The 17,454-nt window shown below is 39.8% G+C and overlaps 1 protein-coding gene across 4 annotated transcripts in view; it reads left to right on the top strand.

The window, feature by feature from the left end:
• The window catches only part of HERC3 (HECT and RLD domain containing E3 ubiquitin protein ligase 3), a 117,707-nt gene that overhangs the window by 10,268 nt on the left and 89,985 nt on the right, over positions 1-17,454 (top strand). For all 4 annotated transcript variants that reach the window (XM_047855198.1, XM_047855200.1, XM_047855199.1 and 1 more), the window contains exon 3: positions 3,183-3,450. In XM_047855198.1, coding sequence (XP_047711154.1) covers positions 3,225-3,450 — 226 coding nt within the window. In that variant the 5' untranslated portion in view covers positions 3,183-3,224. The remainder of the gene's footprint in view (positions 1-3,182; positions 3,451-17,454) is intronic.

The following is a 17,454-nucleotide window of genomic DNA, read 5'->3' as shown; positions in this document are numbered from 1 at the left end:
GGGATTCTCTGACTGGCTTGGTGTGGCTCATGTGTATGGCTTGTGGCAGGGGTGGAGGGGGGGTTGGGGAGCGGGTATTCTTTGAATGCCTTGGCCAGGGTCATGCTTACCCTTGTGCCAGAGAGGGGAGAGTTTGTTACTAGATAAAGAGGGGCTTCGGGACATGGGTAAAAAAGCAGTTGGTGCCACTCTTGAGTTGCAGCTTTCTTTTACTTGAAGTACATTTTAGCTATGCCCCCTCCCCCTGTTTTACTGACGAGTAGTGTTTCTTTTATGAATATACTGCAATCTGTTTATCCATCCTCCTGTTGATGGACATGTGGGTTGTTGCCATTTTTGTTTAGTATGAATAAAGCTGCTGTGAGCGTTGTTTATGGATCTTTTTGCAGACATACAATCATAGCTTCTTGATGTCATATTTTTAGACACACTGTTTGTACTTGGCTGGTTAACGGGATGGCTTAATGCTACAGCTGCCTAATCTCAGCCATTATCTCTTAATTCTGACTAGTTTCACGCTCAGAGGGCAGTTTTATTTTCAACTTTACTGGGCATCCTGTATTGTATACTGACTACCGTTAGTCATTCTGCAAGTAATTTTTGTGTTCTTGCTCCTGTAAGTGACCTATAAATCAGCTTGGGTGGCAGTTGTAGCCTAGTAGATGAGACTGTGGACACTGGCATCAGGCCTAGATTCATAGCCTGGTTCCTACTTCTTGTAGCTGTGTGACCTTGGGCGTGCTTCTCAATCTCTCTGAAGCTTGCTTTATCAGAAAATGAAGCTAAAAATAGTACTTATGGCACAAGGTTGTTGTGAAGATGAAATGAGATAATAATATAAAATGCTTATTGGCACAGTGACGGTTGTATGCTGCTTCTGTAATCATTGGTAGGTGGCGGGAAAGGACAAATTCATGAAACATTCAAAATGAAGAAGTTAGTTGGGAATATTAAATTATGAAAAGATTATGTGCTCTTGCTGGTCTTTTAAAATGTATATCTTACTCCCCTGCCCCAGTTTGCATTTTCTCTCTCCTCCTATGTAATTAACTCAAAGAATAACATTTAAGCTTAATATCCTTTTAGTTCTAGAGTCTAGACAAGGAGTAAGAATCTTGGGAAGAAACAGAACTATTTGGTTAAGAAAGCAATTTCAGTCTTACATTTTATTTTCGGTTTTCTGTACTTTTCCTGAAAGCCTTAAGAATTTAAAGAGTAAGTCAGGTAACATTACCATAGGTAGTCAAAAAATATTCTATTGTATGGAAATACCACATTTTATTTATCCATTCATCAACTGATGGGTGTTTGGGTTTATTTCTTCTTTTTGGTATTATGAATAATGCTGCTATGAATATTCACATACAAATTTTTGTGTGGATGCATATTTGCAATTCTCTTGGATACCTAGGAGTGAAATTGCCAGATCATATGATAGCTATATGTTCAGTCTTTTGATGAAGTACCAGAATGTTTTCCAAAGTATCTGCACCATTTTACATTCCCACCAGCAATGTAGAGGTCTCCAGTTTCTATACATCCTCACCAACATTTGTTATTAACTGCCCTTTTTGATTATAGCCATCCTGGTGAGTGTGAACTGGGAGAGAGGGATGAGATTTTGTTTTTGTTTGTATGAAAGGGAAACATAAATTTCTAAAAGGTAGTGAAACTTTGGGCTGGAGTCAGCAGTAATCAGCCAAAAGTTGATTGAGAAGCTGCCAACTCAAAGAGATATGCTATACTGTGTGGTCTTTGTTTAAGGCAGTTAAATTCTGGCTGAGGAGTTAAGTTATAAGATACTGAGAAAGTCTCCAAGGCAGTATAGTAGATGTGTCAGAGGGATGCAGGCTAACTGTGGCTGGAAGGGTCCCCAGAGGCTTTCAGGTAGAAAGTGAAGCTTGACTCTGAGCCAGAAGGATGTGTAAGAAGAAATGGCAGAGAAGATAACCTTTTCCCCCCCATTTTTCATTTTTGTTTCAAGTGGTGAATTATTACTATCCAAGCTAACAATAGACTACCTAAAGGGGTTAATTAGTTCAAAAATTTTTTTTAATGAAATAGGCAGGGGCACTTTGGTGGCTCATTTGGTTAATTGCCAGGCTCTTGGTTTCGGCTCAGGTCATGATCTCGTGGTTCATGAGTTCAAGCCCTGCATCAGGCTCTGCTCTGACAGTGTGGAGCCTGCTTGGAATATTCTCTGTCTCTGTCTCTCTCTGTCTTTCTCTTTCTTTCTCTCAAAATAAATAAACTTAAAAAAAAATGAAATAAGAAAATTCAAAAGGTGCAAGGAGAAAGGACACGATGAAGTTGTGAGGGTAACTTCCAAATACTTATTGCCATAATGGTTTGCAAAATTGTTTTAGCCAGTCTCCTCTCCTGTACTCGGAGTTCCTCGTCAGTGATCTAAAAATCACATTGTGTCAGTGTTCACTATTCATTAATACAAAATTTGTTTAGAAATATTTTTTTGAACTCTTAATAAAACACAAAAATAGCATCATTACTATGAACATTTTCAGTGATATTATGTTATCATTTTGACATGCAAGGTATCTGAAGAATATTAAGGGGAGTGTTAGTATTTATTTAATTTTTTTAATGTCTGTTTATTTTTGAGAGAGAGAGAGAGATATGGAGGGGCAGAGAGAGAGAGAAAGGGAGACACAGAATCTGAAGCAGGCTCCAGGCTCTGAGCTGTCAGCACAGAGCCCAACATGGGGCTCGAACCCATGAACTGTGAGATTATGACCTGAACCAAAGTCGGACGCTTAACCGACTAAGGCACGTAGGTGCCCCAGTTTATTTTTATTTATTAGAGTTTATTTATTTATTTTGAATGAGACAGAGTACATCCTCCAGGGGAGTGTTATTTATTTATTTTTTTTCATTGATTCTATTTACTACTTCAAAGTGATTTCCTTGGGGTTCCTAGTGGCTTAGTTGTTTAAGTGTCCAACTCTTGATTTAAGGTCAGGTCATGATCTCTCAGTTCTTGGGGTCAAGCCCTTCCTTGGGCTCTGCACTGACATTGCGGAGCCTGCTTGGGATTCTCCCCACCCCTCCACTGCACGTGCATGCATATGTACACACACTCTGTCTCCCAAAATAAATAAGCTTTAATAAATAAATAAAAGTGATTTTCTCTGACTTTTTTTTTTTTTTTTAACCTTGTTTTACAGAACTCTTTTCTCGGCTACATGACTCCCTGAAGGATAAGAACAATGTTATGTTGGGGATATTGGTCTCTGGGCCAACCTGGGATCAGCACCAACCTGCAAGGGATTGTGGCTGAGCCACAGGTGTGTGGATTCATATCAGATAGAAGCGTCAAGGAAGTGGCCTGTGGAGGAAACCACTCCGTGTTCTTGCTGGAGGATGGGGAAGTTTACACGTGTGGTTTGAACACCAAGGGGCAGCTGGGCCACGAGAGGGAAGGAAATCAGCCCGGTGAGTACACCTAGTCTGCCTTGATGATTGGTGAGGAAAGGCTGAGGAAAGGGGGAGAGCTGGTGGAAGATTTTTTAGTGTTTATCTTTCAAGAGGCTCTGACTGGGTGCAGGGGTCTACTGTTTGGAACTTTTGTGTTTAATTCAAGTCTTTGAACAAAAAGCCAGACTTTTCCTTTTTCCTCTTATTAGATGACATATGTAATATCACTGACTGGGGGAGAGAGGTTGACTAATTTAGAGTTAAAGAAATAGATTTTCCCCAGTGATTGAATGCTAAGACATTTTGATCGTTTTGTGGATTTGTAATCCTCATACACTCAATATCAGAAATATTTTCACCTAATTTTTTTTTTCCTAATTGCATGTTCATTGTTTATTTTGGCCACATGCTTTTGTTTAGCATTTTGGGCTAAGTGCTGTGCTAGTTGTGAGTAGGTAGATAAGTGGGAGGTAGTGATGATGTGGCTCTAGGGATCCTCTGTGGAAGGATGTCTGAAGTAAGTCAAAGAGTATGCTGGAGGGAATTGGGGAGTGGGATTCATTCCTTCTGCCTTTGGGGGTCAAGGAGGAAGCATGAGTAAGACTTCAAGTGTGTGTGTATTAATGTGGCAGGAACATTAAGCTTATTGCACACACCCGAGTGTACCCAGTCATTTTTATTTATTTTTTTTAAAAAGCATGGGTATCAAGGTGCAGTCCACTGTTCAGGGAATGTTCAATAGTATGGCAAGACTGGTGATAGAGGGTAAAAGGTGCTGTGCATATTTAAAGTCCGTTGGTTTGAATTACTTTTCTTCCTACCTTTTTTGTGTAAGGTTGACCTTCAGTATACATGTAGTGTGAATCTATGAGGTACCTTCTCAATGTTGGATTTTGGAGTAGAAGTGATGATGTTTAAATGAGTCTCCTTGTGGTGAGAAATGGTAAGATAGGGTCTTCAATTGTGACCATGTTGTGTGTTTTTACACTAACATGGGCATATGCCATTTTGTTTGTTACTATCTTTTTTTATTCAATCCAAATCAAGTGAGGCTACCTCCCGAAGTTTCATTAAAGAAGAGCCTTGCTGATTTTCTAGATGATTTTATCTAGGAAGGTGTTCGTGTTCATCTAGGAAGGTCAGTTTGGCATTAGGATGAGCTAAATTTTTTCTGTGACACACTGTCTCCCTTCTTTCTCATATTTATTGTCTCCAATAGCAAGTGGCTGTGTTCCGTAGTTCACCTGTCCGAATGTCAGTATTAATTTATAAATTAATAATGTTGATCATTGGATAAAGGGCTATCAGGCTGGTCTTAAGGAAGTAAAATTACGAAGTATGTGAAGTATGATATGTGGGCTCCTTCCCTGTTCTTTGCTCCAGGTTCCTTCATTGGAGCCCTCCCTCAGATGTCCCACCAGGCCTGCTCCCTGGAGCAAATCCTAATGTTTTAGTCAGGGGTTTTCTAACATGAGGGCCCTGGACTCTTGGGATTTCACAGAAAGAGTTTCAGCATGGGCCATGTGTATTTACATGTGCAATGCACCTGATACTACAGGTTTTCAAATGTAAGTAGATTCTATTCATTAAAATAAAATTTTAGTAATGGTGCTACCAATTCATAATTGAGTTAGTAAATCCTATCCATTATGTGTTTTACCAATTAATATGAAAGTATAATATGTAGGAAGGTTTTTGATTTCTAAAAAAAATTTTTTTTTTTTGGAAAAGATTAAAAACCAAGGTCTTTCCCTTTCTCCTGTTAAAACTCACTTGAGTCTTACATAAAACCCGTACTCTTGCTCCGTTGCCCCCAATGAGAGCCAGTATCTAACAGTTAATGCCTAGAGAGGGATTAATGGCAAGTCACAGTCCAACAGCTTGGTCTTTCCCATGGGAATGTGTACACTCAACCAGGACTTAGAGACATGTAAGACCTACTTCATACCAATAGTACTTAAAGGATTTGTACTCACCCTGGCCAGTCTTTGAAGGAAGATGAGGAGGAGATCTTTCCAGTACTGCAGAGAGAACACAGGGTGAACCTTGAAGTCAGACAAACCTAGTGCAGGTGTTACCCATCTCTGATTGTATGTCTGAGCCTCAATTCCCTTTCCTATGAAAGGGGACTTCCTGTCCTAGTGTAGCTCTTGATGCAGTAGATTCGAATTGTAAAGACGACTCTGCAAAGCTACCTATGACCTGTGAATCTGCCCTGCCCAGGCCCTCCTGTCTGTCTGCTCTGTGACTCTGCCTTCTGTGGCAGCCTCCTTGGACACCTTTGTCTTAGAACCTGAGGTGAAAGGATTCAACCAGGGGTCGCACCTGAGAAAGGAAACAAAGAGCTTACAGTACAAGGATAGCAAAGACCTGTGGGAGGCACCATGGTGAACATCTGAGTGCAATGTGGCATTGTTCCAGTGGAGCCTTCTGACACAGCTCTACAGAGTTAGTGGTGGGAGGTTTGTGGGCTCTGCGAGTGAGTGAACAGGAGCAGTCACAGCTTCTGCCTGCATACCCAGTCAGGCCAACGCCTCGGTCTGCAACTGTTCCCTGTAGGCAAGGCTGAGTGATTGAAAGAGACTTGAGCCAGAGGTGCCTCAAGAAGGCTTTTGGATTCCTTCACAGAACCCAGCCCATGCTTGTAATCTAAATTTGTAATAAGCAAGGCTGTAGTGTAAATTACAATAGATTCCAGAAATTTCTGTTGTTGGCTAAGCTTGTCTGTTAATTATAAACTCCATAGCAGCTGTGGAATAGTGCCTCTTTGAATGGAAAGATAATGTGGGTGGGCACCTCCCTCTCTTTAACTTTTTTCTTTGGTAGGTGGGTTCTAAATTGGGGACCATTTGGGTTTATTTTTAATGAGTGGGAAAAAGAGAATGAGCTTGTTTTCTCTGTGTGTTTATTGAGAACTGTGACCTGGAGAGCTGCTAGGCATGGGGCGGGTAGGGGTAGTTAGTGACAGACAGACCCTGTTTCAGGGCGCCTGTGCTGGCCCTGGCCTGCAGGAATGTTATCCCCAAATAACCCCTGTGGTGTTTGGGAAGGGAATTTGATAGCAGACCACTTCCTCAGGATGCTTCTGGGGGCAGTGGGTGGGTTTGTGATTTTAAATCGGTATCATTGCCCAGACCAAGGGTGTGAAAGGCTAAAAAGAGCAAGGGGAAGGAAAGATGGAAGAAGATGGGGTAGGGGATACACTGTGATGAAACTCTTCTGTTAGAACATGTTTCCTTGAGTCTGTCCTGCCAATTGATCAATTTATACATGTTGTCTAACTGGCATGGTTAAAAAGTACACACATTTATTTTTATGGAGGACTCCTGTACCTGTGATATAGCAATGGTATAAAGCACACACACAATGATTTTAAAGAGTTTTTTTTCTCCTTGAGAACATCTAATAGTTTCCTATTGCTTTTGCGGTTCCTAATGCTGCTGTGCTTTTCTTGTACTCTCATTTCTTCTTAGTTCTGCCCTTATGTGACCAACTTTGTGTGTGTTTGTGTGTGATGGGGAGAGGGCGGTTCAAGGATTCATCAAATACTGAAACTCCTTGTTATTAAAGGCCTCATATTTTCCCAGTGTGTTGGGCAGCTTGGGGTTCTAGCTTAGGTATGTCACTGACTCATTCATTTGTGTGTTGGCCAAAGGCAAAGAGCCCTATGATTCCCAGAAGCATTTTTTGTGGGCACAGTATCAAAGCTTCATCTAAACTCAGTGTCCAGATTTTTTTTTTTAAGTGTTGGATTGGAGCACCTGGGTGGCTCAGTTGGCTCAGATCATGATCTCATGGTTTGTGGGTTCGAGCCCCTCATTGGACTCTATGCTGACAGTGTGGAGCCTGGAGCCTGCTTCAGATCCCTGTCTCCCTCTCTCTCTGCCCCTCCCCTGCTTGCTCTCTCTCTCTCTCTCAAAAGTAAACATTAAAAAAAAATTTTTTTTTAAGTGTTGGATTGTAACTGTTTTGCATATTCCTCTTCCATATGACTTTTCTGTCCTTCATTCTCCCTATTACATGATGATGTAAATCTTACCTCTCCCCCAAAATCAGGGATAGTTTCAGTGACAAGGGCATCGTAGGGTTATTACTAACTGATTTCCTCATTTTTTTGCCCATGAATTCATCTCATAATTTCCTGAAACCTAGAGTTACAGAGCTACATTATAGGAAGATTTGTGTGCCTCCCCTCCTTTTTAATTTTTTTTTTTAAAGAGGAAGCAAAACATGAGTTTTTCCTCCTAAATTATGTTTCTTTTAATTAATGGTTTTTTGTAAGTAAAGCTACTAAGCTGTACCTGAACATTAAGCACATCTTGAAATATTTTATTAAACTAAAATAGAAACTGGTTGCCCATAGAAAAAAAAAATTCAAGAATTTTACCTTAGTTTACTGTGCTTCTCTTATTTCTACCCAGCCACATTGTCAGCACTGTATTCTTCAGGTAATCCACAAGTCTCCTTTCCCCATGTATACTCTGAATTTTCCTATTGGGATTTTAGCCCAAGCTAATCCTTGTGTTATTAGGGATGTCTGAATTTATAGAAACCTCTTCTAACCTTTCTTCCTATTTGAGTAGGCAAGAACTGTGATAGGTACAATTATTTAATCTAACTTGACTATGTTAAAATTTTAAAATTCTGCATTGACATCTCAGGAAACCTTTTCATAGCAAACCTCAAGGATAACCATTTGTAAGCAGACTCAATATTTTTGTGCAACCCTGTTTGATTCATATCTATGATTGGTTCCTTTTCCTTCCTCCTCACTTAGTTTCTCCCTTTCTTGCAGGTAATTTAATCCGATTCACATTCACACTTTGTATTCAACCTAAGCATTTCCATAACGCCCATCACCATATGTAACAGCTCTCCCGCTGTTTGATAAATGAGGTTTATAAAGCAGAGTATTTCAAAAGCAGCAATTCCCAGAGCTGTGGTTGCTGCTAACCCTGGTAGAAGTAACACTTTCAGCGATCTTATCAAGTTGCTCGAGGGCATCTGAAGGACACAGTAACTCTGTCATGTTAATCAGCTTTTGCCAAAAAGCAAACTAGCTGAGCTGAAAGGATATTGAAGACATCTTATAATGACTTCCTATTATTGAAGTGCATATTTCTGTGGGCATACTCTGATATAAAAGGCAGAAAGTGCCATAGGAAATGTTCCGATCTCAACATTGGACTGTTTGGAGCCCCATCCTTTCCTCATTAGGAGTGGCAGGTGGTCCAGGAGGCTGCACAGCCCTTTCTGATGATGGTGATGACAAAGGTAGTAATCAAACCCTATGGAATGTGATGACTTCTTTTTAGCTGAGTGGACAGCTTTCTAATTCAAGAGGTTTGGAGTTCAGGAGCCAATATTATTTAATAATTTTATTTCCTGGTATGGTTAATCAAAAATTACTTTTTCCTGTCTGTACTCAGACTACTTTCTTTAAAGATACTTGAAAGTTTTAGAAAATATGTACTTATTTATAAGCATATTCTTTAATGTGAGGTGTTATTTGTGACTTGTAAAAATTTGCAGTGTTACTTTTAAGTAATTAGCGCAGTGGTTTGCATCGTGATACAAGAGACTCCCTTCATTTGTTAATTGTAGGAGTGGTTAACTATAGATACTATAATCGCTTTCTATGTGCTTGACATTTTTAAGCTGACTAATTCTCATGACAGTTCTGTAAAGTAGGTCAGTATTATCATTCCAGGTATATATAAAAGAGAACAGGAAAGGGAGTTGAGTTTCAGTTTTGCTTGTGTGCTGACAGTTTGGTTTTAGTAATCCTAGAATTTTGTCGATGGACATCTTTTTAACCTCAGGCTGATTGGAAAGGCACAACAGAATTTTATTCTCAGAACTGTTTTTCTTGTTAACATTTAATTTCCACTCATTCCTTACAAAAGAAATAAAAAGGATGTAAACTTGGTCACTGAGAAACTTGTATTCTTTAATTTACTGGTTGAATAACCAGATATTGTCAAGGTGTTTTGATTAAAGATATGGAGAAATAATTCCCTTTTCATCTTTAAAATCACCAGATGACTGTCAGCTTGTTCTTTTATACTCTTCTGGGTGCCAGGTAATCTGGGGGAAAAGACACATGATCATTCATATCTCAGGCAGATATATATTGCCTTGCAATTTGCCTCTTGTTCTTTGTTCCTTTATTTCTTCAAATTATTTATTTCTTATTCAGTCACTGATTGAGCAGATATTTACAGAGTGACTGGACTACTAGGTTCCTCATTTGTTGTAGTTATTGTTGGAACACGATGCATTTAGTGCAAATCCTATCCTTTGGGAGTTTATAGGCTAGGAGGGAATGTAAGATGTGTTTCTGTAAGGATTACATAATACAGCTCACCATGTGCTGAGCAAGTGATCAGGGTTCTAAATGTGTCAAAATAAGAGTTGTAGTGAAGAGTTAGGTCTAAGTCAGGTTACCGACAGTACTAAATTGAGATTTCTAACAAATGGCATCTTTTACAACCACACACATATCAAGTTCATGTTTATCTTAGGATTGTGAGCTTGTGGGAGAAGTGAAAGCTAGCATTTCAGAGAAGGGGCAGCTTTGGTAATGGTGTCATTCTCCAGGGATTTCCCATGTTTTCAGTGGGTTAAGTCCACCCTTTAGTTCTGAATTTTTGTGTTGCAGTAACAATTTTGTCATTTGGCAGTTTTGATCATCTCTTGTATACCTTGGTGATCTGCGATCTTCATAGATCTAGGAATGATAAAATGTTTTTAAGAAATTTATCAGTCTGGATGGTATATGTCTCTTCAGCTGGTATTTTACAGTTCTTCAGGAGCTACCAGAATCTGAGTAAATGCACTTTCATAGCATGTAATGTTGAAATCTTTGGTAACTCTCCAACAGATAGACTGTCTCATATCCTTGCAGACTTTGAATCAGGTTTTGACTCATTTTAAGACATGTATTGTAATTTCTATTATAATTATTAAATGACTCATAACAGTTGAAATTGTTATTCTGAGTGATTTTCATTTGGAGTGTTAGCTAATTATGGAGGCAGCATAGTGAATAAGAGCATGGATTCAGGAGCTAGACTTCCTGTATTGTTATCCTGGCTCTGCCACTCACTGATTGTGTGATTTTGGGAAGGTTGCTTAACCTCTCTGTGTCTCAGTTTTGTTAGTTGTGAAACATGGATAATAATATCTACAAATTAGGATTTTTGTGAGGATACAATAAGTTGTATCTTGGGTTTTTGGAATAATGTCTGGCCCAAAGTAAGCACTCAGTTAGTGCTACCAGTAGTAACAGTAGTATTGTAGTAGTATGTGTTAACATCTTCCATTACATTTTTTTTGATCCTACTATTCCAGCATATTAAATTAATAAATTCATTATATATGTATATATTATATATATAATAAATTCATTATATATTATATATATATATATTTTTTGATCATTTTTATAGGTTCCCTTAACACTATAGGATCTGATGAATGGTCTTTGCATACAGGGGAGGGAGATGATATAAGCTTGGGTCATTAAGAGAGACTTCACATGTTATGTGAGTTCTAAAGGATGGTCTGTTTCTTGATGTTTAATTTTTTGGGGTCTTTCACCTTATTGGTCCCAAGAAAAACATTTTGCATATATTGGGCACTCTGTAAAAATGGGTTATCCACATATGGACATTCATGTATATATGTAATCTTTATGCCATGGTTAACATTGCCTCCAGCATTCTAGTCCAAAATTGCAAAGAGAAGTGAAGCAAAATAAGCATCTGTGGACATTATAGTACACCAAAGGCTTCTTTGTGATGCTTCTGGAGGACTTGAAGTGGTTTGGCGACAGTTAGTGGGGTGATTTGATCTTGCCACAGGTTCAGAAAATAGAGTACAATCAATTTATGCTGAGCCCAGCTGAATTCTGTGTGTGATTACTTTAGTTTTCCTTTTAGCTTTGATGGGCGTGCATCTTTGGGCAGGGATCTAAATGACCTGAAGGAAGGTTAAGTGGTTTTCCTTTCTGCATTCCGCAATCACCTAAGAAGAAATCACTTTGGAGTCTGAACCTGTCTAATCCCTGCTTTCGTTTTCCCCCTCCTAAATGGGCCTATATTAGGATTCTCTCAACTGTAAGTAACAGAATACTAAAATACGGCAGGAACAGTGAGTAAAACTGCGTATCTCTTTATAGAGGTCTAGGATTGGTTAAATCAGTGGCATAACGACATTATCAAGGACGTAGGTGCTTCCCATCTTTCTGTTCTGCCTTCATCATTTTGTTGTCTTTCTTCCCTGGGCGTGTCCCTTCCTAGTCACAAGGTAACCGCCACAGTTCCAGGCATCACATTCTCACACAGCTGTATTCAAAGGCAGACAGGAAGGGGAGTTTTCTTGTGTGTCATTTTTTAAAATGGGGAAAACCTTGCCTAGGAGCCCCCTCGTATATCCTCTTTTGCCTCACTGGCCAGGCCTGGGTTACCGTAGACCAGTCACTGGTGTGCCTGAGTAAGTGAAGTAGGAAATATCTGTCTGGCACAGTCAAGGGTCATCTCCTAGGACTGGGGAGGGGCCCAGCAGCCCTAAGAGTTCTGGTGCAAGGAAGAAGTGGGTGATGGCTGATAGGTGAGCAACACACAGTGTCTTCCGCGAGGTTGGTTTCATATTGTGTGCATACTGGTGGGATCTTTGACACCTTAAAGTGGAGTCATGGAGTTTTATTTTTGTTCCATATTATAATCTATAGTTCCCTTTATGGAATCAATAGCAATACGTTAACATCAGCTTTTATAACAACTGATGGCTGCCCTTATGAGGCAATGACTTTATGATGTTTATGGTATATGATATGGAATTGTGTATTTTTTTTTAAATGTATTTTTTCATGTTTGTTTATTTTTGAGAGAGAGAGAGAGAGAGCAAGCACGAGCTCGGGAGGGGCAGAGAGAGAAGGGGCAGAGGATCTAAAGTGTGTTCTTCACTGACAGCAGAGAGCCTGATGCAGAGCTTGAATTCACAAACCATGAGATCATGACCTGAGCCGAAGTTGGATGCTTAACCAACTGAGCCACCCAGGCGCCCCAGGAATTAGTATCTTATTCATCTTTGTATTTCATTGCTAAGCACAGTGTAGTAGGCACATAGTGTAGGAAATATGGTGAATAAAATGTCTCTTAGGCTTTACTGTTTTGTTGCTTTGCCATGTACTGTATGGGTTCTGGGAGATTTCTGGGGTTAGGTCAACAAAGATCACGGTGGTCTTTAAAGAAAATCACAGAATTTTAAGGATGGAGGATAAAAGAGTGACTTGAGTGATAACTATTCCATTTATGAGGCTTCACAGAACAAACATTGGGTTTAGTATCACACAGCAGAACTTCTCTAAAGGGAGCTTTAGTAGACTTGGCAACTTCAGCTCAGTAAACTTTATCACTTTTACCCATTTTTAATCAGACTGCAAAAATCTTGAATGTCTTGAGAGCATTGCCTTTAGCAAATAGTATCACCTGGGCCATGAATCAGGTGTTCATTTATTAGCAGTCCTCCTGCATTTAACTGTCAAACTAATATAAAGTCATGAAATGAGGCAGACACTAAAATACACCGTTTCCAGTGTCTTCCAGCCCTTACCACCGTACCTTTTCCTGGCAGTAAGTAAATTTCTAGGTGAGTAAGAATATCCATTTGTTAATACAATTGATACAAATACCTTCCAGTAATGGGAGGCTTTAAAACAATTATTTTTAATGTTTATTTTTGAGAGAGAGAGCACAAGCGGGGCAGGGCAGAGAGAGGGGTACAGAGGATCCAGAGCCGGCTCTGCACTGACAGCAGTGAGCCTGATGTAGGGCTTGAACTTGTGAACCATGAGGTCATGACCTGAGCTGAAGTTGGACACTCAACCGATTGAGCCACCCATGTGGGTCAGTTTATGTATAAGGCAGTGGTGGATGGATGGGAGTGGAATTTTGTAGTGATGTGGAGATTTATGCTTCTTGCCAGTTCTCTAGCTCACTGATATGGTTGTAAGATTTCTTGGGTCTGATTTAGAGTCTGCATTTATTCCTAGGTGCTTTACCAGCAAGGTTTGCTTTGCCACTATGCTGTTTTTTTGGATGCCAAAATTAGCCTATTATGTTGAAAGTTTAATTTTCTTTCTTGTGATATTTTTATCCTTTGATACTCTATCAGGTATTGAAATGAAAACATTTGCAGTGGGCTCATACTTCCAAAGGAATATGATTTACCTCATTAAAATTTGAGAGAACTTTCCATGAGGTCTAGTCACAATAGCATCTCAGCCTGTCAGCTATTTGGGGAGTTGTTCATACTGCTAGGAGGAGAGTTATAAGGCTGTATCTTTTCTTTTTTTCCTTAATGCAACTACAATAACATTGACTGTATTTCCTGTGCTGTGCTTTTCATCCCCATGACTTACACATTCTGAAACTTGAAACCTGTAGCTCCTACTCCCCTTCACCCATTCTGCCCATCCCCCCAACCCCTTTCTCTCTGGCAACCACCTGTATTCATGGGTCAGTTTCTGCTTTTTTACTTGTTTATTCAGTTGTGTTTCTGATTCTACATATAAGTGAAATATATGGTATTTGTCTTTCTCTGACTTATTTCACTTAGTATAGTATGCTCTAAATCCATCCATGTTATCACAAATGACAGGATCTTATTCTTTTCTTATGGCTGAATCATATTTCACTGTATGCATATACCAATTTTCTTTTAAACAATATTTTAATATATATTTTTGAGAGAGAGAGAGAGAGAGAGAGAGAGAGAGATATGAGCGGGGGAGGGGCAGAGAGAGAGAGGGAGACACAGAATCCAAAGCAGACCCCAGGCTCTGAGCTGTCAGGACAGAGCCCGATGTAGGACTCAAACCCACAAACTGCGAGATCATGACCTGAGACAAAGTCGGATGCTCAACTGACTGAGCCACCCAGGTGCCCCATATACCACATCTTCTTTATCCATTCATCTATCGATGGACACTTAGGTTGCTTCCATATCGTGGCTATTGTAAATAATGCTGCAGTAGACATAGGGGTGCATATCTTTTGTAATTAGTGTTTTTGTTTTCTTTCACTACCCAGTAGTGAAATTACTAGATTGTATGAAATTGCTGTTTTTAATTTTTTGAAATGCCTCCATACCATTTTCCATACTGGCTACACCAATTTAGAGCTCTTTGCCCTCCCCCCCCCCCCCCCACCTCTTTTCAAAGTAATATTAATGAGAGCTTGCAGAGAGTCCTTAAAAATTTAAAGAACCTGTTTCCCACTTTGCATAGATTTGTGGTCGGTGTACTTTATCAAGTGAAAAGGATCATTTATTGGTTTGGAATTGGCCTAGTGCTGTATGAATAGTGCTGATCATGGTTAAATAGATTGTGCTGAGTGAGACAGCAGGTTCTACATTCTGCATGTACTCAGAGTCTGTGGGGCGCAGGAATGGGGCGGGGAGGTGGAGAGTGGGGGCCCATTATGCCTTTAGGTGCAAGTTGCCTGGTTTCCTTTAAGGAGGTGAAGGCCACTGGTGGGCCATCCTGGGTCTTCTCCAAGCCCAACTAGAAGTAAGAATACTGGCAATCAGGAGAAGAGAAAGGAAAGACAGGAAAAGTGGAGATAGCAGTCATGCTGAGCTCACCAGGAGGCACAAGTTAAGTGTTCTTTTTTTCTTCATATGGAGGAAAGAAGGCAGAGGTAATTATGGAGTGTTTTTATTTACTGTGAACTAGCACATGATAGAGATACCCCAAACCAGCTAGTCATGAATGAGAAATTGGAAGTTTTTCTGTGATGTTTTTATGAGTATTACCCTATGCTTTACCCATCTTACTGTTTTTCATTCTTCACTGAGGGTAGTTTCTGAAGCACAAAAGCTTTGGTGAATGTGTTTAGTATTTGCACTGTGGAGATGTTAGTGGTAAACAGTATATAGGCATTCTGGCGATTTCATGCTCTCCTGTTGGTCACTGGGTATAATTCAGATTGACTAGATGCCTGTCTCCTTTCTTCTTTAATATTCTAGCTTTAATATAAAGCTTCCTTGGCTAGTCTTATAGGGAGGATGACTCATCTTTAGGTTTTCTAAATAGCGACTTTTTATATTTCTAGACTGACCCAGTGTGACTAGGAAGGGGTGAGCCAAGTCCCAGAGATCAGTGAAGGGATAGGTCTCTCTTCCCCTGCCCCTGTTTTTCTGTCTGTCTCTGTGTCTCTCACTCAAACACACACACACACACACACACACACACACACACACACACACACACCAACAGACATAGGTTGAATGAAGGGAGGGTTCCAGTACACTTCACCCAGGATTGGGCAAGGCCATTGGACCCATAGAATTTCTTTCTCTTATCATTTTATGAGCTCAAGAAAAAAATCAAACTCTTATTCCATCTCCTCACTGCCCATCCCTTTAGTTTTTTTAAATTTTTTTAATGTTTATTTATTTTTGAGAGATAGAGACAGAGTGTGAGTGGGGGAGGGGCAGCGAGAGAGAGAAAGACACAGAATCTGAAGAGGCTTCAGGCTCTGAGCTGTCAGCACAGAGCCCAATGTGGGGCTCGAACTCACAAGCCATGAGATCATGACCTGAGCTGAAGTCGGACGCTTAACTGACTGAGCCACCCAGGCGCCCCTGCCCATCCCTTTATTAAATCACTGTATGAATTACCATTTAACTGCCTTGATTTAGATATTTGGGTCAGAAAAACACTGTTTTCAAGTTTGTCCACAGTTTTAATGAACCATTAACTCTGGCAGTGTTCCAGCCACACACAGCTGTCTCGAGACCTGAGGACTGACCCTCTAGTGTCCAGCGGGGGAGCTTCAGGCTTTAGTGCATGTGGATGAAACCAACCAGGGAAAGCTCTGTGACAGGAAGGGCTGGAGGGAGCCAAAGACTTAAATGAATTCTTTTCTGTTCCACCGTGGGTGCCTCCTCTCTGTCCCTTGCTTGGACTGAGTGTCATCATGATCAGGCCAGAGCTGCAAATCAAGAAGCCGCCATTGGTCTTTTTTCACTTCTTTTGTTCCTCTTCCTTTACTGCATTCTTGACTCTGAATTTTGTACATCACTGTTTGTTTAATTTGTATATTTATATTAAGGACTAGGGCACTTTGACTTTCTTTATGCTTTAATACAGAATTTATTTCTGGTGAGGATTGCATGGCTGCCCAGGTAAGTCAGGCATATGCTACCAAGGCATTTCAGTGGGAAAGGATGGTTCACTTGATAAATGGAATTGTTAGAGTTGGCTGTTTACCTGCAAATAGACCTAGACCCCATAGCTCACTCCATATTAAAAAGTAACTTCCAGATGTATGAAGGACATAAATGTGAAAAGTAAAACTGCAAAAACAATAGGAAAAAAATTAGGGGAATGTGTTTAGAAGCTTGATACAGGCTGTCCAGGAGCCATAAAGGATAATGATTGGCAGGTTTGCATTAAATTAAATTTTTTCTGTGATACAAGGCATTCTTGAACAAAACCTAAAGATGAGTCTAGGTTGGGAGAAATAGTGCCATGAATTACCAGATAAAGGCTTCATATCTCAAATATACCAGGGCATCTTCAAGTTGATTAGAAAAAGATAAGCAACCCTGTAATGAAATGGACATTTTACAGAAGAGTACTTACAAATAGCCAATATGTGAAAGGAAATGAAAATTAAAATGAGATACCATTTTTTTTCGTCTGTTTGATTGGCAAAAAATTTCAGAGAGTAATAATATTCACTGCTCACTGGTACTGAAAAATGGGCAGTCATGCGCTGATTGAGGAAGTATGAGCAGCTACAATCCTTTCTGTAAATCACCTGGCTGTATTTAGTAAAATTTAAAATGGTTATACCTTTTGAATAAGCGGTTCTATTTTTAAGCTTCCTTACACAAATAAAAATGTTAATATATAGCAGAAGGAAATATTTCTAAGGATGCTTACTGCAGCAGCGTTTTCAGTGGCAAAGTAATGGAAACAGCTTGCTCATCCTCTAGGGAAGAGGTTGA

This window comes from Prionailurus viverrinus, chromosome B1 (genome assembly GCF_022837055.1).
Source record: "Prionailurus viverrinus isolate Anna chromosome B1, UM_Priviv_1.0, whole genome shotgun sequence".
In the NCBI taxonomy this organism is placed as follows: domain Eukaryota; kingdom Metazoa; phylum Chordata; class Mammalia; order Carnivora; family Felidae; genus Prionailurus; species Prionailurus viverrinus.
Note: the sequence above shows the minus strand (reverse complement) of the source record. Positions and strands in the feature narration are given on the sequence as shown.